At 35.2% G+C, this 23,975-nt stretch overlaps 3 protein-coding genes across 5 annotated transcripts in view; all 3 read left to right on the top strand.

The window, feature by feature from the left end:
* The window catches only part of FucT6 (alpha-(1,6)-fucosyltransferase 8), a 31,415-nt gene extending 26,921 nt beyond the window's left edge, over positions 1–4,494 (top strand). For both annotated transcript variants that reach the window (XM_085198832.1, XM_085198831.1), the window contains exon 12: positions 209–4,494. In XM_085198832.1, coding sequence (XP_085054958.1) covers positions 209–295 — 87 coding nt within the window. In that variant the 3' untranslated portion in view covers positions 296–4,494. The remainder of the gene's footprint in view (positions 1–208) is intronic.
* Positions 4,495–5,963: 1,469 nt separating this feature from the next.
* Positions 5,964–13,324, top strand: C901 (notch receptor 4 protein C901). Of its 2 annotated transcripts, none has more exons than XM_085199237.1 (6): positions 5,964–6,549; positions 9,866–10,004; positions 10,759–10,917; positions 11,535–11,726; positions 12,182–12,373; positions 12,520–13,324. In XM_085199237.1, the coding sequence occupies exons 1-6, from the start codon at positions 6,460–6,462 to the stop codon at positions 12,795–12,797; spliced, it is 1,050 nt and encodes a 349-aa protein (XP_085055363.1). In that variant the 5' UTR covers positions 5,964–6,459; the 3' UTR covers positions 12,798–13,324. The 2 variants fall into 2 exon arrangements, with proteins under 2 accessions (XP_085055363.1, XP_085055362.1); XM_085199236.1 differs by having other exon boundaries at positions 9,839–10,004.
* Positions 13,325–17,591: 4,267 nt separating this feature from the next.
* LOC146531121 (uncharacterized) lies at positions 17,592–23,868 on the top strand. The gene is made up of 2 exons (XM_085199192.1): positions 17,592–17,727; positions 22,549–23,868. The coding sequence occupies exons 1-2, from the start codon at positions 17,704–17,706 to the stop codon at positions 23,788–23,790; spliced, it is 1,266 nt and encodes a 421-aa protein (XP_085055318.1). The 5' UTR covers positions 17,592–17,703; the 3' UTR covers positions 23,791–23,868.
* Positions 23,869–23,975: the final 107 nt, after the last annotated feature.

The raw sequence follows: 23,975 nt of genomic DNA, 5'->3' as shown, positions 1-23,975 counted from the left end.
AACAAAGGCCAAACATATTATACATGAAGTGGTATGCAGGTGGAGATTAGCGGAAAGTAATGAAACGTGCGTCCTTTAGTATACTTGGTTTATTACTGACTTGAGATTGAGAGCGATTCACTGTGACGCAGACGGCGGCCGCGGCGCATGCGGCGTGTATCGCACGCAGATAACATATAATACATAAAGTGTTTATGATCAATTCCAGAACGGCCTGGTCCCGTGGTACAAGACGGCGGACCACCTCGTGCTGTACCCCTTCCCCGAGTACCGCCACGCCAGCACCGACTCATAGACTGCTGAATAATATACTTACACGCGTAGGTGCCGCGCGTGGTACGCTCGAGAACTTAATATTCAAAAATACAAAATAAATTATGAAAAAAACAAGAAAACCCTAAAACCAAAACTGCAGTCATCTAACCTTAGGCCACCACCACTCCGAGGCCGTACTGTATGGCAATATATATAATTCTCTCTTTCTTTTACATTACTAAATGAAAAGGACGGCAACAAATAAACTATAACATAATATGTACTGCTGTCCTTCATACACTAAAAGAGGCGGGAATAAATACACTTCTACGTAATATATATTGCTGTCCTTTTCTTTACCCTAAAAACGGGAAGAGATAGGCTGAGGAAGATTTGACAACTTCCTACAACTTACTGAACATCATTATGTATGTATTGCTGTCTATTTCTTTTCAATGAAATTAGAAAGAAACAGTCAATGTTTGTACAGAAATTGGTGTCATTTAACTTGATATTTTTAAAAACTTAACTAGACCATTTGGTATTGTTTTATATAAAGAAAAATATATCTAATGCTAATTGATTTGCTTTATAAAGATTAAAAAAAAAACGTTTCTTTTTTAGTTAAAATTTATATTAGTTATTTTGTTTTTAATTTTATTTTGCGAATTCATATTCATTTTTGGTGTTTTGTAATGATTTATGCAATGGTCAAGACTCTAGACTTTAAGCCGAATTATAAAACTAGAGTTTAAATGGAATTGGACCATTTGGTCATTAAGATATAATTTAATTTTATGACACATTTCAGTGACAACTAAAATGAGGCATACCTATATCCTTTTTATTAAAATTAAGTTCAGTATAATAATGTTAAACTTATGTTTACAATTTAAAATGTCAATGTGTATTTGATGTTTAAGTTTTATTAAGTTATACTTTTTTTTATTAGAACGTTAAATATCGTGGCAGTTAAATTATGAATGTATGAAATAATAAGTTTAACTACAATGGCAGTTGATTTCATAAAACATAATTATATTTATGAAATAATATATGAAAATTGTTTTTTTCTTGTTATGTATTTAAAGTTACAAGTTCAAATATTGCATTTAGTTATTGCACAAAACGTTTTTTGCCAAATTATACAATATTTTATATGGAAACTAACTTCTCTACTGTAACTTAAAAGTAAAAACCATAGTGCCATTAACTTATTTTTTTTTTACATTTCCCTTTATTTTTTCCCCTTTATTAATTATTGTTTTTTTAAAATCGCAACTAATATAAAGTCATAATAAAAATTTACACAACTCGGTTCTTTTAGACATTTTGTTATGTTTGTTTTTTTGTATTTATATTTTAAATAATTAATAACAATAATGTCGCAAATACGCTCATTAACACTGATTTTTAATAATTAAGTAATAAATTAGTTGGTTATTTGTAATCTCAATATTTTATAGCTTTATTTAATTACCATTTTGCATAATTGTGACAAATTTAAATTGTATTCTGAAGTAGTGTATTTTTTAATTGTAAGCATTAAATTGCTATTTGTATGTAGTTGTCTGTATATTTATATATAGTGAAATAATTTGACTGTACGTCTGTATGTCACTTGAAAAAAAGAAGTCCTAAAACTATTATTTTTTATAAATTCTTGTCTTCAGCCAGTCGCGGCGCAAGGTCACAAGTATGTGACAGTAAAAACGACAGTTTGTGAATTCGATTCCCACTCGAGGAAATTAAATATTTAATTCATTTTCATACCTTCGCTCTGGTGTACAGGCAAAGCGCGGTGTTAATTACGCCACTCAACCAACATTCGGCAAAATTCGGCGAAGAATGGCGCACAGAGTGTCTTAACACTGCGTGCCTACTCTGATGTGTACGTGATACAGCGTGAAGTTGAACATAATACACCAATAAAAATAAATAACAAAATCATATTATTTGTATATATTATTTCAAAACTAAACAATTATGGTAAATTGCAATATATCTGCAATAAATAACTATAACATTCTCGTTTATTATATTAAAAGTAACACACGGACAGACTATTAACGTGTAGGTAGTTCCATTATTATATGTATACATATAAAACAATCAAATGAACGTCACCTGAGATTATTGTGGGACGTACTGGATTTGCTTTGTTGTTATTGTGAATGTAACTGAAGTAACTGTCAAGTTAAAACAAAATACTTTTTTGGTGCGCGGTGACCCTCATATTAATACATACTGTATTACTATTATATAGTAAAGAGTTTATTTGATTGAACGCGCTTACCTCAGGAACTATTAGTTTGCATTTTATTAAAATCTTTTTGAGAATAGGATAATGAAAATTTGAATTTTCTGTTCTTTTTATTTGCTAGATAAATTAATGAAGTCTCATATAAATAATATAATTGTGTAAATTATATTTGTTTTTCTCTTAAACACTATAATATATTTTTATAGCGAAATAGTGCTTTACCAATCATCTTTGTATTATTGAGATTATTAGTTTTTTTTTAATTAATAATAAATGAGAAATATATACATGAACATGGTTTCCATCATCATTTAATTGCATAAATTTTTTTATACATAAAAGAAGTGTGAATTATGGATTATGTGTTTTATGTATGTATAGTATAACTGCACTATAAGGCCTATTATATAGACTTGTTAAATACTGTATTATATGTATAATTATATACTATATTATTAAAAAAACTTGATATTTAAAGTAATAATTATTTATGATACGATATTAACTCCAGTGACATTGGATTTGATGCTCGGTTAGAGTAAAAACTAAAACATTAAAATTGAAATAAATATTAAAATTATATTTAAATTGCAACTTAGATTTCTATTTATATCATAATATTTTATGTATTTCTTTCTAACTTATTTAAAATGTTATTCCACACGATTTTTTTTGAAGAAAGGTATAAAAATTCGAACGTAACGGGATTTGAAACCGCGCCACTGCCTGCAGTTATGTAATTAACTTAAATCCCTCGTAAAATTTGTAAAGAAAAGAAAGAGTACTGTTGTAGTTTTCTCATCAATGTTTTTTGTTCTCTTGTAATATATATATTATACACACAATTGACTATTGTTGTTGTTTTAAATTATGCAAGGTTATCTGCGTGCGGACGTGCGGATGTGCGTACGATGGTTGTGGATTCGATTCCCACTCTGGGGAATGCGTTGCGTTGAATCCACTTAACACGCAATTTCCCGAAAATTGAGCAGTGCGGACGTCCTCTTTGCTATGCGGACAAAATAGTGAAGTTGTTCAAGATATATTTTTGTCTTAATTTATTTGTATTTCTATTATTACCCATTCTTACATTCCTCATTAGTTTTTGTGTGAAAGCGCTAGATGCCTCCACACGTCACTAGTATAAGAACACTTCATTGAATATCATATTTTTATACGACGAGTATAATTGTTTTGTAATAATTTAAAGTGTTGTTTACACACTGAAATAAATATCGTGTAATTCCGTGTATGGTGTATTGTCTGTTTTCCGATAAGACCTATATTTTTTATAGTCTTATGGTTTCTCAGTGAATCTCTACGAGATTACTTTCTTTGTCGAAATAGGACATTAAACTACGAATTATGAAGAATTATAAAATAGGGCCTAAATAATATTTTTTTTCGCTTAGTAACTTCTTGCTTACGATATTTAACATTTTTAAAGTGTTATTCCACACTTGGGAATACTTAACTAAATAAATATTTCTCTTACTCACGATCTCATACGATGTGTTACTTATGAATGTTATAGTCAAGAAGAGTTGTATAAAAAATGGCCCTTTTAATTTACACACATTTCTTTTAATGTTAATGTGAAAATGACACTTTAAGTTAGCGTAATATTGTTATAATTATTTATCACATATATTGTTACAAAGAAATGCAAAAAGCTTTTTATTTGTAATCGTGTAGCAAGACTTATTATGAACGTTGGCAGATATATACTTAACATAAACAATTATACGATTATTATGACAATTTTAAAAATATCAAAAAGTGTTTTGTCACTAATTTCTTTGAAATACGTTTCTTTTGCTACTCAACTGGTCTCCCAGCCGCTGCCTTGTTAACTATGTACTGTATGTATCTACCGTTAGAAACGTATAACATGATATGGACCTAAACTGTGTGTATATAGCTTTAGTGTACATAATAAACTAATATAAATAATTAAATAAATCATTTTAAATAATTTTTGTTGTTTTTTTTTATTCTTCAACTTTTTTATGTGTCACGGATGTAATTAATTCAGTATTATAAATATATATTTCGATTAAATTCGCAGTAAACTTTTAAACCCTTAATTAAATTTATTATTGAGCTTAAAAATATTAGTTGTATCCATAAACAGAACAATAAATGAATTTTATAAGAACAATAGAACTGCCTTCCGAACCGGTGCGGTGCACCGCGGTGGTAGCTTTTTTGTCTAATATGTTCATTCGACGATTCAAAAGTTCTTATATTAGTCTATTTGAATAAATAATATTTTGATAAGATGCGTTATCAAGTTTCTTGGCAAATTTTAGAATGTCGTGGGATGTTGTGCGCCATGCTGTCACACATACTCGTGTCTGTCGGGAGCGTAGTGGTGGAGTGGAGGAGTGGAGGAGTGGAGGAGTGGAGGAGTGGAGGAGTGGAGGAGTGGAAGAGGTAGGAGTACATGTGGATGAAGAGAGTAATTAAGTATAAGACATGGTATTTGTAGGATTGCAATTAAAAAGTTTTACTGGGTCATAGTACACTTAAGCACAATAAAAGTAAGTTAACTGAGATGTGGGTGTTATGTGTTATAAGAAGACTAGGATTATGAAACGATATCGTGTTTCTATATTACACTTTAATAAGGAATAAGGAAATAGATAAGTGAATCAATTTTTAAAATATAAAAAACATTTTTAAATATAAGATAAACATGCACTTAAGTTAACATCGGACCAACGGCTTATTCTATTTGAAGTGACTAGTAACAAAGAAGCCTAATTTCCAATACGATAGGATTAAACAAAACACAAATATATTAAACCTCTAGTTTACTCAGTCATTTATATACATCCTGATACAAAGTAGGTTAAAACGATACTTAAATTTACAAAGAAAGTATTAAAGCATACAGTTACACCGCGAGCGTGCGAAGTACTTACATTGTAAGCACTGAAATACATGTTTCATCTTTTTGCGATCACCTAGTTTTGAGATCTGTATCAAGCTCGTCTCGTTGTTAGTGCTCCCATCTCAGGCTCGGTACGGCCATTAGAACAGCGACTGTTACAGAGTATCTAGAGGAAACCTACATGGGAGTGGAAATGGTGTGGGCTCTGGTCTGCCCCAGGTTATGTCTGAGTCCAGAACTTTTACCAACAGAAAAGCCAGAAAAATAAAAAAAAAACAAAATGAAAATATATTTAGATACGCCTTTGGAAACCTAGTGTAGGATCTTTACTACTCTGTTTCCTACTTTCAACCCAATTTTTCTTTTCACACTTTCTCCTTTTACCAGAGGGAGGAAATTTAAATTAATTTGAGTGTTCATTGTAAATTCTATGGAATTAAAGTCACTTACAATTTCTGTGGAATCACAACGTTGAACGCACCACCACTCAACACGCAATGCCATAAAAATTTTGCGTAAAATGGGGGATGGAGTACTAGGTTGAAGACACTAGGTTTCCTCTGCCTATCCTGGCAACCTGGATATATGCAGGATACAGAGTGAAGCGTAATTTATGTATTGATTACTTTTTCTTGGATTTTTCCAGTGTACATTTATTTGTAAAGGAACATGAGAATTGTTCCGCCTTACTTATAAGTACTTGTTGCATCTTCATTTAATATAATTATGACTCATTTTTGACCTTGGTACTTGATATTGTTCGATATTTATTCTCAAAACAATATTTTCAAGTAAAAGGTTTCTAAAAGAGACAAAAGAAATGCCGACGTAGTTTAGTAGCCCCGAGCCGGCGAAAGTGGCCTCTCGCAAGTTCAATGCCTCGCCTCACAGTGTGACGAGTGTTCTCGTGCAACGCGCATCGCTTACGCCTAATCTACAGAAGTCTGTAAAACCTTGGTCTTAACTATATCTTGAAAATAATCTAATGTATAAATAATAATATTTAGAATGGTTTAAGAGCTATTGTAATTAATATATTTTCAAAATGAAATATTTAATTGTAATGTTGGTCGTGTACTGCGCGACCCCGGAGGTGCTGCCGGCTAAGTACGCGCTGCCGAAATGGAAGAGACAGGTGAGCTTTTACTTACTTACCAATAACTTCGAATTATGTGATTGAAAGACGTCATAACCATCTTATTACCATCTCGTCTTTTAGTAGGTTAGAGATATATATAAAAGGTGCACTAGTCTTTTTGTATACTTTCTTTAAGCATAATTAACCATATTTTCACAATTTCTCAATTCAGTATCTCTTATACATATGTACGTATTCAGGAACAAGAGAAAACATATTTAATAACCGGGTGTAAGATTTTCCTAGCAACAGAAAGTAGACCCACGGTGACCTGATTGCGGCCTCGTGGGTTAACTAATGTGAGAACTAACCTGTGCTACATCGTCAATGGACCATTGAAGATGTAGTATATCATTTAAAGTAATCATTTTTACTAGTATCATAATATATTAACGTTGTTATTACTGTTATATAAAAAGTATAATGTAATCTATATCTATAGTTATAAAAAAATCGTAAGAGGGTGTCTGTACTTGGAAGATATAAAAAAAAAAATGTTATTTGGAACCTTTGTTAATCTAACAGAACCCAAAACAACGATTTTTGAAATTTTTGTCTGTTTGTCTGTGCGTTAGTTATCGCTAATCTCAGAATGGACTTAACCGATTTAGATGCGGTTTTCACAATTGGATTCTGGCAAGCTTCCGAAAACATATAGGGTTTATTTTATTACAATCGGTTCATAAATAAAAATGTTATGTTAATTTAAAGTATTTAGTTCAACAAATTTGCTAATTGCCGTAAAAGTTATTTTATACATCTGTTTTACGGAATTGACTGATTCTTTACTTTTCAATTTCTTTATTAATATTTCTATTTTAAGTGGGCGTAGCCTCGCACGGGCCCACTGGTAAATAAAACAAAATCAAAAGTAAATCGCCTTCACGCTGTGTCCCGCACACAGCAGGCAGCAGGTAGGCAGGTGGAACTTCCCCACTTTCTACCGAATTGTGGAGTTATTGCCTGTTAAGTGACGGAACTCAACGCCGCGTTGTGACAGCAGAGTGAAGAAATGGAAATATAAATTTAAATAAATATTGAATTTTCTCGAGTAGCGATCGAACTCACAAGCAGTCGCCCTTAACTTTAAAGCCGCACTGTGTGCCCCTGGGCCCCTGGGCCCTGCGCCACGAGTCGCGACTGCTCTCTAAGTGTTGCAACTCGTTAATATATTCTGTAACCGTGTCGAACTTAATGAACATTCGCTACATATGGTCAATATCCTCAACACACTGTCTGCCGAATGCGCGCTCTAGATGCTAGGGCTAGTTAGTAGGTAGGTAGGCTTGTGAGTAACAAACATATTTATTTACGTAGCTTGAGATGTAATGGGAACTAAAATAATATTGAATAACGTGCCTCAAACATTATGCATGTTTAATCATTATAAATATTCTTAAAGTGCAGTAAACTAAATAATAATAAAAATAAATTTTTAAATCTCTATATATGTATAATAAAACAGTAATAATATTTTGTTTGTACATTGAGTATTTTTTACTGAAATAGATAGACAGGTACATAAAAAGAATAATAGAAAGCAAACATATTTTTTTTTTCTTGTCTGTCTGTCTGTCATGATCGGTTCATTAAAAAAAAATATCGGCATTTGAATGAGCTCAAGGCGTGAGTTTTCCTGCAAATATATAGCAATCCATATCTATATTTATACTTATAATAAATCTGTATTTGTTTGTAATTAATCTGTATTTTTAACCGACTTTCAAAACAAGGAAGAGGTTTTCAATTAATTATTTTCGATTTGATATTCGATTCATTTATTCGATTAATTATTATGGATTCGATTTCGATATTGGATTATTCGATTCGATTTGGGTATTTTTTGTAATATGCAATCATTACAGTTATTTTACAAAGAATATTATCCATCCTTACCCAAATCAATAAATACGAACGAGTAAAGTAAATTACTCATTGACATCAACACATTTGACTGTCAGTCAATTCTGTTTATTAAATAAATGATCATGTAATTCAAGCGGGCGAAGCTGCTGGCGGGTCTGTAGTTAGTAATATAATATATTTAAATAGAAAATTTTGTATGTTATAAAATTTTAAATAAATGACCCATTTAAAATTTTATACAGTAGAAACTCGATAATCCGGCCCTCAATTATATGGATTCGCGATTATCCGGACTATCAACCGCGATTATTATTTTATACAACCTACTACAATGAAACCTAAGAAAATTAACATTATGTACATAGATGCGTACGTAACTTGTATGTATATAAATGGTATGTCCCAAAATGATAATAGTTTCGTAAGAAACGTTGATTTTCATTGTTAAGTATTTATAGCTTTTAATAGACAAATAACAACTTTGAACAATAGACCAGATTATCCGGACTTTCGATTGTCCGAATGACTAATAGACCAGTCGTGGCGCAGGGATCCTGCTACGTGTGGATGCCTACCTTAGTGCTCTACTCACATTACACCTAACTATTTTATAAGAAATAAAACAAGTGTTTAGCAAGTTTGTATATTAATTTAATATGTCTATGTGTAAACACTTATTTAGTGCGCAGTTTCTCGCGGCACACTTTCACGCTGCTTTCACGTCGCTAGAAAGTACCCTGACTCACCTGGCGCTGGCGCGTCAGCGTCCTGCGGTCTAAGGAGCCTTTGGGTTTTTTTATCTTTTTATTTGAGGCCAGACGTGGGGCAAGGGCACAAAGTGTGACTATAAACGTGACCGCCTGTGACCTCAATGTCCCCTCGAGGAAATTAAATATTTAACATTTTTCATTTTCTTCGCTGTCGTGTAGGCGCAACACGCGGGCTTGAGTATCGTTACTCACGACGCAATGCCTCTAGAATTCGCAAAAAACAGAGAATTAAGTGTCTTAACTCTATGCTCCCTTTGCCTACCCTTCTGCATGCGGCTACAGCTTTATCGAAGAATTTGTTAAATATTATTAAATATATCGTAAATAAATATATTATTCATACAATATTGCACTCCGAGCCGTATTATGAAATTATATCAATTAAATATCGCATCGTTTATTACTTAAACTAACATAATTAAGTGATTCAAGTTTAGAAATGAGATACTGTATGCTGACTTAGCACAAACACTCGTACAACAATATGTAACGCTATCCGGAGTAAAGACATGTACCTATGTTTATTATCTAACCAACACAACTGTCACTAACAACACCCCCGAGTGCACCAGCATGTGCATGTTGCATGTGCATGTTGCCTACATGGTTATTGCACGTCCACGTTCACGCAGCATGTGACTCTCCCCTAGAGTGGTCTATATCAGAAGAGTGTCCAGGCGTGCGAGCTGCCGGCGGTGCAGAGCGAGCACAGCCACTACGTGTGCGACGACCAGGGCGAGCCCAAGTGCCTGCCGGGCTGGCAGGGGGACCTGTGCGACGTGCCCATATGCAAGAGGGGGTGCGATCCTATGCAAGGTTTGTTATTTCTCTTGTTGTTTTATTTCATTTAAAGGTGATCCAGGAAATGAAATATTTGATATTTTCATTTCCTAGCTTTGGTAACGAAGCAAAGCGCGACGTTGAGTTCCGCCTCCTGAACTCGTGTAGACTTCTTGTAGTATGTAGTAGTCTATGTGTATCTAAGATCCCTTTGCCTGTATTGTGGGGGCCATAGCGTGAAGCGAAAAAGTAACTTACTTAGATTTTTGGAGAAAATTAGGAAAATTATGTAGAGGTAGCAGAAAAAAAGAAAGAAAGTAGTGCTAAAATATTCTACTCTTTATTTAAGGGAAATTCGTCAAAGTTTTAGCATCAAAAGTTTTAATTCCCATTTTTCGTTATTAAAAAAATAAAATAATAATTATTATTTATTTTAAAAAAGTCAATTGGAAAGATATATCTTTCGGTTCACATCATCAATGTTCACAATTGTGCGTGTTAATCCTAAAACATGTATAACTAATAAATTTTATTTTCTATATATTTTGTATTGTAAAGTACCTATAATTATATCCCATTTATTTTTGTTTTTGTTTCCATAACGAATGTATGAAGTGTTATGGAAGAGCGGGGCCTCCTGTTACAAGTACTAGTATTATACTAGTTACTTACTAGGTTGGTCTCATTACTTTCTATGTAGCTATATAATATGTAGAACTGAAATAAATATTATTATTTTATTTTATTATTATTAATAAAAAGGCTTAACAAATGGCGTATCTCAATCCAGGTTACTGCAAGAGACCAGGCGAGTGCAGATGCAAGCTGGGCTTCTACGGCGAGCGCTGCAACAAGTGCATCCCTCTGCCAGGCTGTCAGCATGGGCACTGCAACGTGTCCTTCGAGTGCGTGTGTAGGGACGGCTGGGACGGCATCTTCTGTTCGGAACGTAAGATACTACCTTTCTTTAGCTTTATGTATTATCCACAATAAGCAATGAACTTGAAGTTAAGGAGGAAGAGGAAGGAGTGTTCCTTTATCGACGTTTCATTCACTTTCAGGAGGTCAATAATAATTGAGTAGTGGAACTCAAAGCAGCGCTGTATCTACTTTATGAGATTATTTAACAAGGAGACATCCCCTAAAAATTCATAATTAATTTCATGGTTTCGTTTCACTTTATTTTATCTGTTATTCTTATACAGTGTACCTATGTAAAAAGATACAAAAAATATTTAGCCGAATTCCTCCAAACTGCTTAAAATATTAATTTATATACACAATCATTTTAATCTCTGCAATAAATTATGCTTGCAAAATACGACAAAACAATTATTTTTCTTAAGACTGTCGTGGCCCAGTGGCACAAGGGTGTGAAAGTAAGCGCTGTGGATTCCCCCTCGGGGAATGAATTATTTTATATTTTCATTTTCTAGATCTCGTAACAAAACAAAGCGTGGCATTGAATTTCTGTACTCAACATGCAATGTCAGAAAAATGGGGAACGGAGTGTCTTAACACTAGGTTCCCTTTGCCAACCCAGATATATGTGGGATCCTTTTACAGCAATCTGCCGCTCCGACTGCCATGCCACTCGCGGCTACTGCGAGTCCCCCGGCGAGTGTCGCTGCAAGCTGGGCTGGGCGGGCCCCACGTGCCGGGCCTGCCAGCCGCTGCCGGGCTGCCAGCACGGCTACTGCGACAAGCCGCTGGAGTGCAAGTGCCTGCCGGGGTACACGGGGCTACTCTGTCAAACGCGTGAGTGACAATTTTTATTTGTTGTTACAAATTATTTGGTAAAATTACTAATAAAGTCTTGCATCTTTACGCACATTTTTTTAATATATGGTAAAGCGTAAAGTATCTAATGATAGACTACCCAGATTCCATTTTAATCTCAACATAGAAATGTGTGTTAGGTAACAGCATCAACAAACAATGCGTTTTGTTTAAAAAGAATTGTGCAAAACAACAAAAATATTAATTATTCCTGGATTTCGGCGGAAAGTGGGGAACGGAATACAATAACACTAGGTTTCCAGGTTCCATTTGCCTACACTGGTATGTGCAAGTTTCGCAGCGTGAAGCCACAAATATACTGCCGACTAAAAATATATAAAATAATATTTAATATTCTAAGTTCACAAATTGACAGATAAAATGTTTATTAAAGCTAAGATTACAGTCAATCTACAAATTAAAATATTTTCCAGCGGTCTGTGCCCCCGGGTGTCACGGCGAGCGCGGCTACTGCAGGCGGCCGGGCGAGTGCCGCTGTAAGGTGGGCTGGACGGGGCGCACCTGCGCACAGTGCCACCGCTACCCGGGGTGCATGCACGGCACCTGCAACAGACCCTGGGAGTGCATCTGCAAGACTGGCTGGGGTGGGATGCTTTGCGATGAAGGTAAACCAATAATAAGCTCAATTAGATATTCTATTGTTTCATTTACGATCAAAAGTATTCTTAAATACAAATTTAGATTAAACAATATTAAAACAAATTAAGTAGATGGACATTATAACAGTAAAAAATCCTGTATGTTATTTCAGAGCTAAATTACTGTGAAAAGAACCAAGACACTTGTAAGAACGGTGGCAAATGTCAGTCCCTTGAAACCGCAGACGGTTCCTTCAGATGCCACTGTCCGCCCGGCATCAGCGGCAAGCATTGTGAGAACCTCCCAGAGAGTATGACCACTCCCGCCACCAATACTACAGAAGTACCCGAGGAGGCAAATGGTGGAATTGATGAGGTCGATGAAGTGGAGACGACAACAGTAAACTTGGAGTCAGCGGAGCCCAGCGACGGCGAGAATGAGACTGAATGATATTATATATGCTATTTTCTCATAATTCGTAAGGGTGGTAGTCACAACAGTCACTTTAACAAATTATATCATATCGACATATTTCAACAATTGCTACATCGCAATGATGTCAATTAGCACTTAGTTGATATCTAACTTACATGTACTTACATGAGGGAGGAAGGTAACTCAACACATACCTCATTTCATACTTCATCAATATCATTTTGTCATTATCATCATCGTCCTCGTATTTCAATCATCGCATTGCTGCGTGACCAAAATATTATTATAAAATATATTTTATATATGTTGTGCCTTAAACACTTATAATTTTTGTAGCTTTTTATCATTATTCTCATACATTAGTGTCATTTGTAGTTCTCGTTTCTTTAAATCATCTAATACCCGGCGAGTATTTGTTATAAATAACGTCATCGATATTGATCAGTTGTGCGTTCAAGTGCGTGCAGTACGTACTCGTGTGTACATGCCTTTAGGATAAGTATTTATTTTAGATCTAAGATAATAAATTATTTTGAACTTGAGGCTTATTTATTTTTTGAATTATTTAAATATATTATTACGAAAATGGAGATATTAATCCGTAAATTACATAAAGACCTTTTATAATATGCATATGAAGCTATTCAGCATGTACTTGCTTGACCCACAGATTCAGGGACGATATTAAAAAATATAATAAACTAATAAATGAAATAAATGTAACTATGTAACTAGAGTAAAATATATGTACACATAATATATTTCTATTCTTATCAATATTTGTTATCGGCAGAAGACGATTAAAATCAAAAAAGATCTAAAAATTGTAATTTTAATTTCAAAACCTCACCGCAATCAACAAGCTATGAGGACAGTTATTTGACGATTATCACTTAAATATTTTGTTTTTTAGCGTCGCTTTAAACGAAGCGTACTCTACAGGTGGAGCGACTCGAAGCAGGAATGTCGGCCGTTTATGGAAAAATTAAAATCATCGTGCAATCGTGGCCTACAAATGAAGTTTTAAAATGTAACACTCAATAACGAGATACTCGTAGCGACCGGAGCATACTCGTGTATGTACTAATGCTCGCGCTAGCCTCCCATTTAAATATTTGACTCTACATAATAATGTGTGTACTTACTCCTCACCCTGCACCCGTGATATTATTGAAGATAAATATCATGATTATATGGAAACCCACGGTGAATCTATAGTGCTGCATATATTTCTTCTATTTCTTAAATGTATATAATACTCTGCAGTAAAAGAATGTTAATTTAAAAGCAAAAAAGGGCCCACTTTTTTGAGTTCTGTAAAACTAGTCTAATTATGCGTTTGAATCGTAAAATGTGATACACTATGTATGGGAGGTATAAAAGTGAAACTTGTTTTAATTCGACGCATATATTAGTGCAATGAGGGCTTGGTTATTCATAATGACCAAAACAAGCGCGCTGGGGCCAGCCTTCGCGTGACTCAAATAATCGGAGATGGAAACTCGCCTCTATAAAGAATCTGGATCATCCAAGGATGGGACAGATGCAACCTATCGATAGCGCAAGTTGATTTCGATCTGCGCGTCTACATCTATATACACATACTTCATTATTGCTGCTTGTAAATTGACACAGCAGGAGGCGGGGGTGGGCAGAGAGAAGCAGTGCGTGTCGAGTGGCGAGTACCAATACCGCGCGACTCTGACTGTATAGAAGGGTGGGAAGAGGCAACCTCATGCTAAACACTTCTCAGCGTGTGAGATAATCGGTGCAAGGAAATGAATATAGTTCATCCCCCCGGCATTCCCCGGCAGACGCCTGCGCCGCTGCGCCGCGACGGCATCAATATCTGTTTTGAGTTACGTTAGATATGATTTTACTAAGTAGAAACATTTTCTTATTACCTATTGGTGATAGAAAAGTGTGCTAAGTAAGCACAGTCTGCACATTACAAGGTAAAATGAAGCTACTTACATAGTTCTCTGCTTCCACATATATTTACGATCACATCCCTACATGGGAACAGGTTCAGGTCTAGAATGAGTTCAAAGTTGCTCAAGTGCGTTAGAGACTTGCTTATTTGGTTAATGTCGAATGAACCTACATAAATAATAAAATAAATACATACATATGCAGCATCGTCCTAGTGCTCAGTGGAATTATAGTAGTTCACACTGCTTTAAAGGGTTCGTTTTTCTGCTCTGCTTTAAATGGTTTGTTTTAAACGAAACTATATAGTTGCCTACAAGCGGGAATCGAATCCACACCCGTCGCATCTACGGTCACAGGCGGCGGTCAAGGCGCTATGAATAAGAGTATATTTCGGCATTTATATGCCAAATTGACCTAAATAAGTCTGTTAAAATTAAGAAAAGTGTTTCTTTTTTTTCTAAGTATTTTTACATTTTGTTATTAATTTAGAAAGATAGAAACAATAATTATAATGCATAGAATTTCTTCACTAGAAAATTATATCATTCGAATTAAAAATTTCACAGTCTAGGCTTTCCATAAAACTAGAAAAAGCTCACATTCCAGTTCACAAAACATCTAACAATTTTTATGTTCAGTTTCTTCACACGTACAGGATGCAAGGCTATATTTAGTTGAGGCAATAAAATTACAATTTAAATTTGTCATAACTAACTCATATATAGATAACTTAAAAAATTCTTATTTTTTATTTGAATTTAAGATTAATTACATAACAAAAACTTTGACAAGCACGAATCGTGCTTTCAAACAGGATACTTTGACAGTTCTTACCCCCTATGTGTGTGACTCGCTGCATCGTTCTACTGTACGGAGTCTCGTACCCTCTCTTCCTTTCTAAACATCACGTAACACTCCATCAATTTAATCATCAATCAACCAGATCTCAAAATAAATTAATTTTTAACAAAAAGAAAAATCGACTTCTAACAACGAACTAAAAAGTGAAAAATAATTATATAAAGATTTTATAATTTTGAAGTCGGTGTCAAACTAATGCTACAACACCTTTACTACAGTATCTAATTACTAAGCCTGTTTGTTTTACTTGGCACCGACTTCAACATTATAAAATCTTTATATAATTATTTTTCACTTTTTAGTTCGTTGTTAGAAGTCGGTTTTTCTTTTTGTTAAGAATTAATTTATTTTACGATTTTTAGTGATGGGTAGATCTTAAAATGATGCTTCTTGAACGAGTGGTGGTGGTGGTGGTAGTGGTTGTCAACGAGTGGTTGTGATTGTTCTATGTAAAACTTTATTTAATTAGCTATTATTTTTGTGCAAAGTTACATTTTGGTATATTGACAAGAACATACATAAAAAGTATTCGGGTGAATTCGGAATCTCCCTTTTTTGAAGTTGGTTGAAAATGAGAACATCCTCTTTTTTGAGATTGGTTGAAAAGAAATGCAACGATCAGGAATCTCACTTCTGACATCAATTTAAAAAGTTTTTGCTTGTAACTATTACAGTAAAATCCAATTTTTACCAAAAAAAAACAAACTTTCTCAATTTTCTCCGGATTTCATAATCGAAACCTAACTAAACTTTCACCAAATTATCCTTGAAGTGTATCCTTTCAAATTAAAAAAGAATCATCAAAATCGGTTGGCGCGACATTGAGTTATTCGTCTATTTGTCGCGCACATACCTAATGCAAATTTAAGACTTATGTGATTTTCTCATAGATATCATTGTCAGACATGGACCAAAAAAAAATGGGACCATTCGGGAAGCTTCACCTTTCAAACAAAAAAAAAATTTCAAAATCGGTTCACCCAGTCAAAAGTTATGAGGCAACAAACATAAAAAAAAATAAAAAATAAAAAAAAAACAAAAAATACAGTCGAATTGATAACCTCCTTTTCTTACAGAAGTCGGTTAAAAAAATGGACAAGCGCGAGTTATCGATAGAACCAAACCAATCCAGGTTTGGTTCCAAAGGTACGGAACCCTAAAAGACAGATACCTCGTAAAGTAGAAACAGAGGTTGTAATTCAATGATTATACAACCTGCTACAAGACAAGCGCCCCTTAGGTTTAAACAGCTTTGACTAAAACAGTACATTTATATTTCGGCCCTTTAGTTCGTTATTTTGTTCGTCGATCGCTCGCTTTTATATGAAAGATTTTTTTTATGAAAGATATTATTTTTGTAATTATTTTGATAATTTAACATTTCCCACAATGTTTGTAATAGGAGTTATTGATATTTAGTATATTTTCTAATTATTTATTTTTTTATATTGGGTTACCTTTTACTTGCGGCCACGCCCCTGCGCCCCGCACCCCTTGTCTGCACACTAGGTACAATACAAAAATAAGATTCCATTTGAGACAAGTACTTATATACTTTCTGAGATTGTCGCATTCAACCAAACAAACTGTTAAGCTTTATAAGATTAGTACACAAGTGTAATAGTTAGTCGCGGGGCAGCGGCACAGCTCTGCCCGCAGCTCCGCATATATGGTCTTATATAAATGAAATACAAGATCCAAAGAAGACATACATTGGTAACATTCCACAATTCGAAGAGGTGACATCACGAGGTGAACTGGAAAAGACAATTTTAAGCAGAACACACAGACCGACGAAGCTTTCTGCGTGAAAAACTAAACTTAAGGTGTAATTAACTGAGATTTTTGCACATTTATATGATTACATAGCCAGTATATGAAGCATCTCTAAGCGAATGAAAATAAAGTTCTGTCTTGTGTGGTTTCCTTCCCCAGGCGCCGCGCGGCGATGAGGTATTGAGGAGTGGTTTCCATGCATATGTTAGTCGCAGCTGTGGTGTGGTGTGGTGGTAGTGGTATATAAGCGGGCTCAGGGCTGCAGGCTGACAGAACATAGCAAGTCGGTCGGCTGAACTCAAGTAATGTGACTTGGTGACGGGATACAGGATACAGGAGCTTTCTTCGTAAAATGGCGGCGTTACACTTTTTTATGGTAAGTAAGACGTATAGATATTAAATATAATTTAAATTAAATATTTATTTTATATTATATATTATAAAATTAATAATATATCGAATGAACTGATCAAATTAGATTAGTTGATGTGATTTTTGCAGTAGTTATAAATTAGCGCTGGAGAGATAAATTGATTATTATATTATTTAACTTAGTACGTCTTTATAGCTTCACACTCTATGTCACAAATAGCAGGATAAGCAAAGGGAACCTGGGAACCTGGGAACCTGGTGTTTAGTCGCTGCGTCGTCCACGTACCACATTCCCTATTGAAAAATAAAACGCTGCGCGTTGTGATGACATGATTTAATTTAAATTAAAAAAAATAATTAAAAAAAAAATATTTTTGTGAGTATTTATATCTATATATATATAAAATCTAAAGGTCACTCACTCATCACGAAATCTCAGAAACTACATGTGCTAGGAATCTGAAATTTTGCATAGGAGTTACTTATAGGACGTAGGTGCTTGCTAAGACGGGAATTTGCAATATTCGACTTCTAAGGGGTTGTTTTTGGGGTCGAAAGTTTGTATGAAAATTCGTTACTACAAATGCTAGGAGTCTCAAATTTTGTATAGACGTCACTAGGACGTAGTCATGGAGACAGAAATTAATAATAACATAGTTCACGCGGGTGTAACCGCGAGCGGGCGGTTAGCATTATATAAAATGAAATTTAATTTTTATGACTCCGGCATCCGTCGATACAACAGATACTAAAAAAAAGAAATTTTAACAGTACGAAAAGTATTTGTTACTTATAATTATATAGGTGATACTGATCCTGTCGATACAAGGCGCTAGGCTGCCTTCGTCTGTCTACATTACTGCCTTGAAGTATTATTTATAAAATGATAATTGAAATCGGTATCTTAGATAATGATTCGTCGTTGCTTGGATCGAGTTTTATAAACGCAAACTGAGTTAAGTTGAACCATTATGTCGTCGGTATTATTATTGTAAAAAATTAAAAACTAAATTTTTAATAAAATTAAATAAAAATTATGAAAAAATCATTTACAAATGTAAATGATTCTTTTCTATGAAATATCTATAACATTTCAATTATCGCAACTTTACCTTTATCTGTGCTACAAGACATTTCAATCTGAGTTGACGGGAAGTCCCTGTAGGCTCAGCATGATCTCTCCACGCGTTTCTGAGAAAAACAGTCGGATTTACATTTATATATTCAGTTGATAGACGGACAACAAAGTGATCGTATGAAGGTTCCGTTTTTTTCTTCTTCAGTTAAGCAAATCGAACAACAATATATATGTTCTAACGGGCCGGACCGCCGGAACGTGACAACGTGACGCCTGCAAATATTACGTATAGCTTTTAGATCTTGAAAAGTATAACACGTTCGTTTTGATTAAGTGACAATTGTCACTTTATTAAATGAGGGAGCGAAGTGTTACAATACTCCTTTCTTCTCGCACCGAACTCGCATCCTACAGTTATTTAGTTGGAGAGCGGGGGCGGATGCACTTGGAGAAGTTAGTTTAAATAAATCAGAAAAACTATTACTGGGGCATTTATTAATGTAATACAACCTAAAACTATTATTTTTCAATAATTTGTCTGAAACGCACCGATAGTGCGTTTGTTCACGTTAGTCTCAGAAACGACTTAGCCGATTTAAGTGCAGTTTTAACTATTGACTTCTGGCAAGCTTCACTTAACATGTAGTGTGTTTTATTACAATCGGTTCATAAATAAAAACTTAAATCAGTTTAATAATTGCTGAAAGAGCTCATAATTTTATATATAAGATTTCAAGAGGTAAAATGGAAATCCTGCTTGTTCTCGTTCGCGTATGAATTTCGAGCTCTTCTACCGCCAAATTTCTAAGTCCAATAGTTCGTCTGTGCGTTGTCTCTCCTATTCATGGAATAGTGTTCGGTACAAGTCCAAATAAATACACATTAGTTAGCTACACCAACAACTAGTACTCTACTGTAATTGATGAAACTTTTTCACGTTCCTTCATTATAATTATTATTTTGATTAATCAAAATATACTAATATTACAAAATATTTCAATTTAAGTCCATATTAAACAGAAGATTTTTATGTAACATTTTTTTGCGTTCGTTTATTTTGCGGTACCTACTCTGTGGTGAGTTGAAATATTTATGAATTACAACCGCTGGAAGACCACTCGTACATCACCATGTCATATACAGTCTTTGGATATCATGAATTCAGGACATTTTGAGAGTTTCCTATAACTTAAATTTTTTAAGTGCTCTGCAAACACCCAAATGACGTATCCTCATTTAGGTGGTTGCAGAACCGATATTTGTAATTTCTGGGCGCGTTTTAAGTTACCGTTTTCAATTTCAAAAAATGAAGTGAAATTACAAAATATATACTATTCTCAGTGATATTTCAAGCTACTACATACGTCTACTAAGCCGCTATTTAAAATGATCTTTTACACAATCCACATAACATATACTTGTACTCATAATTTGGGTCACCGAGTACATACTCGTACCTCGTATGGCCTAACTTCCGCGTCTCAGGGCTTGGAATCTAAAATACCTTGCTTTAGTCCGCCTCAGAGCGCCCGCCACCCGCGCCCGCCGCCCGCGCCGCCGCTGTCGATACCATCGATACCTGTTGATAATTATTATAATTACCTCCAGCTTAGTTTTTGTACACTTCATGTGTTGAGTTCATTTTGTGTTACATATTCGCTTCTAGGGTTATAGAATATGCAAGGTGTTGTTGTGCAATATAACTAGGATGTTACTTAATGGGTTTTTGGATTAATCTTTTCAATTTAAGTTAAAAATATGTATTTTCATTTGTGCGCTCTACTGTCGAGGCAAGGCGAGGCGAGGCGTCGAGTTCCCGCATGTAGCAGGGGGTTAAAACATTCCGTGCGTCATTGCGCATTGAGTGATCAGAGCGAAGAAATGAAAATATAAATAAATAAACAAAATATACATTGTCATAGCAAACATAGTGACAGTCAAACGATAGGAACGAGAAATAAAGATAAGCTGTTACACCAAGTTTTCGCCGCCAAAAAGTTAATAAATCCTTTATGGGTCTGAGTATACGTGTATATAATAAAATTCCGCAGTGTATTCTTAGTTTGCCACTACCAAAATTTAAAATTCTGTAAAAAAAAAATTCTAGCAAGTAAAGCTTATTACACTGTTCAAGAATATTTAGAGGATAAACATGTATGGAATTAATGTCTATTGTATGTAATGCAGGATACCTGCCAGCTAATGTAATAGATTGTACTATTGACTTTGAACAGAGCAACTGTTGAGTTTCTTGCCGGCTCTCCTCAGCAGAACTGCCTTCCGAATCGGTGCGGTGGTAGCTTTTTGTTCATATGTTCATTCGACGATTCAAAAGTGCTTATAATAATAGCCTATTTGAATAAAGAATATTTTGAATTTGAATTTGAATAATTGATTTTTCCCGAGTTAGCAGCGAATCTCTATATGTGAAACTAATATGAAGAATTAATAAAATTGTGAAACACCAAATAACTAGTTTTTCGCCTAACGCCGCTAACGGAAAGTTGATTTTAAGTGTAAAAATAACACATTTCATTAATATTTACCTGGACTTACGCGTTATCGGTACAGCCGGACCCCCCCTCGACCTCACACCTCCCCGCCTGCAGGGAGACATTGATCTATACCACTGCATAGCAGTATCACGCTCTAAGGGCTGATAGGCAGGCAGTAGGGACCACTGCGTCGGTGGTGGGTAGATATTTTATTTTACGTGTACAGCTAGATAAATTCATTTATATATATCTATCAGCCTTTTAAGGTCCATTGCTGGACATAGGCCTCCCCCAATGCTCGCCACTATAAATTTATAATATTTAAAGAATATACATTAACTTAGTTTCATACGACAATAACCGCATTAGTTAATTAATTTGTGGGGAATGACTTCATACATTTGTTCTCGTGTTCTGATGTGTGTTCAGATTCCGTTGCGGCAGTAGAGAGTAACATAGCGTAGAGAGTGTAGTAGGTTCGATTTCCACGTAGAAGAATTAATAATTTTTATTAACTCCCTTTAGTAGTAAGGCAAAGCACGCATTGTTTTGAAAATTAACTGATGCCTAGAGAACACAGTTTTTTAACTCTAGGTTATCTTTCGGCAAAGGCACCTTTCCATATGTAAAACATAGTGTGAAAATAAAAAAAAAATACTTGATTTACGCACATCACCCCACGTAAATGTATTTATTTTAATCTTATTTTTCCATTCTAGTAATGCAAATATAATATACTAGCGGCCCGCTCGCGGTTTCACCCGCGTGAACTATGTTATTATTAATTTCTGTCTCCATGACTACGTCCTAGTGACGTCTATACAAAATTTGAGACTCCTAGCATTTGTAGTAACGAATTTTCATACAAACTTTCGACCCCAAAAACAACCCCTTAGAAGTCGAATATTGCAAATTCCCGTCTTAGCGAGCACCTACGTCCTATAAGTAACTCCTATGCAAAATTTGAGATTCCTAGCACATGTAGTTTCAGAGATTTCGTGATGAGTGAGTGACCTTTAGATTTTATATATATAGATATATGTAACATATATCTTTTTAGTCTGCAAATCCCCTAACAAGATTGTATCTATTTTGCGTCAAAGACATACTAGAAATTTTTATGATCGTTAGAAAAAGTCTATTCGCCTCTAAATGTACAAAATATATAAATTGGTACTTTATTGAGAGTTGCGTGAGGCCTTTACGTTTACTTTATTTTATTTTTTTTTACTTAATTTAATTTCTTTTTCAGATCCTACTTGTGGCAAGTAGTTTATCAGCAAAGGAGGTTGAACAAAAATCTAAAGTTTCCGAGCTCCTCGAGAATGGAATAAAGGATCAGCCATCAGGCAAGCTGGCCAAGAGAGGTATTATCTCATCTGGTCTGTCTCATGGTATTGGCTTGTCACATGGTATTGGTGTGTCCCATGGCATCGGCCTCGGTTCAGGAATTGGATATGGTTCAGGAATTGGATATGGTTCAGGAATTGGATATGGTTCAGGAATCGGTGTTGGTTCAGGAATCGGTATTGGTTCAGGAATCGGCATCGGTTCTGGTATCGGTCTCTCATCAGGAATAGGTATCGGGGGTGGTGCAATAGGTATCGGGGGAGGAGGTATTGGTATCGGCGGTGGTGCCGTGGGCATCGCAGCCGCTCCCGTCGCAGTTGCCGCTGCACCCGTCGCAGTAGCAGCAGCACCTGCAGTTGCCGTTGCTCCTGCTCAAGTTCAAACTTCTGTATCAGTTCAACCAAATCCAGTCATTCTCCGCCAAGAAGTACCTAGGTTCATCACTAGGACTATCACCAGGGACGTCCAAGTTCCGGTTCAAGTCCCTGTTCCGGTACCAGTCGACCGCCAAATTCCAGTCCCAGTCAGAGTACCAGTTCCAGTTCCCGTAGACAGACCCGTGCCTGTTATTCACAAAGTACCTGTGGAAGTTACCAGACAAGTACCTGTGTACTACGAGAGGAAGGTGCCATATCCAGTGAAAGTACCAGTATCGGTACCTGTGCCCTACCCAGTTACAGTTGAGAAGCAAGTTCCAGTAGACCGTCCAGTGTACGTTGATCGTCAAGTGCCAGTACCATACCCAGTGCGCGTAGACCGTCCCGTCAGCGTACCTGTGCCGGTGCACGTCGACAGGCCTGTGCCTGTTCCCCACCCAGTAGTAGTGGACAGACCTGTGGCTGTACCCCAGCCGGTAGTCGTTGATAGACCTGTAGCAGTGGCTGCTGCAGCTGTACCAGTAGCATCAGCAGGCATAAGCATTGGTAGCTCTCTCGGTGGTTCCCTTGGTGGCTCCCTTGGTGGCATATCGCTCGGAGGAGGATACGGCGGCGGATACTCATCCGGCATCATTTCATCTGGAATTGGTCACGGTTTGTCTGCTGGAATATCAGCTGGTTACGGACACGGATTGTCTTCTGGCATCTCAGTTGGTTACGGTCACGGATTATCCGGTGGCTACTCTAAGATCATCAGTAGCCACTAATCTTAATATTATAAGAGCAAAATGTGCAAGTTCATTTATAATGGATATTATTATTGAAATAAAATTATAAAACTTTTAGTCTTTATCTTTTGTTTATTTATATAAAGAATATTCACATAAACTTATATATTTACAGTTTTTTAAAAAGTGAAATTCAAATCTCAGTTCAATCGTTATTTATTTAT

Source organism: Heliconius melpomene, chromosome 16, assembly GCF_056956725.1.
Source record: "Heliconius melpomene rosina isolate 202511_hmr_F chromosome 16, ASM5695672v1, whole genome shotgun sequence".
NCBI classification, from domain to species: Eukaryota; Metazoa; Arthropoda; class Insecta; order Lepidoptera; family Nymphalidae; genus Heliconius; species Heliconius melpomene.
Note: the sequence above shows the minus strand (reverse complement) of the source record. Positions and strands in the feature narration are given on the sequence as shown.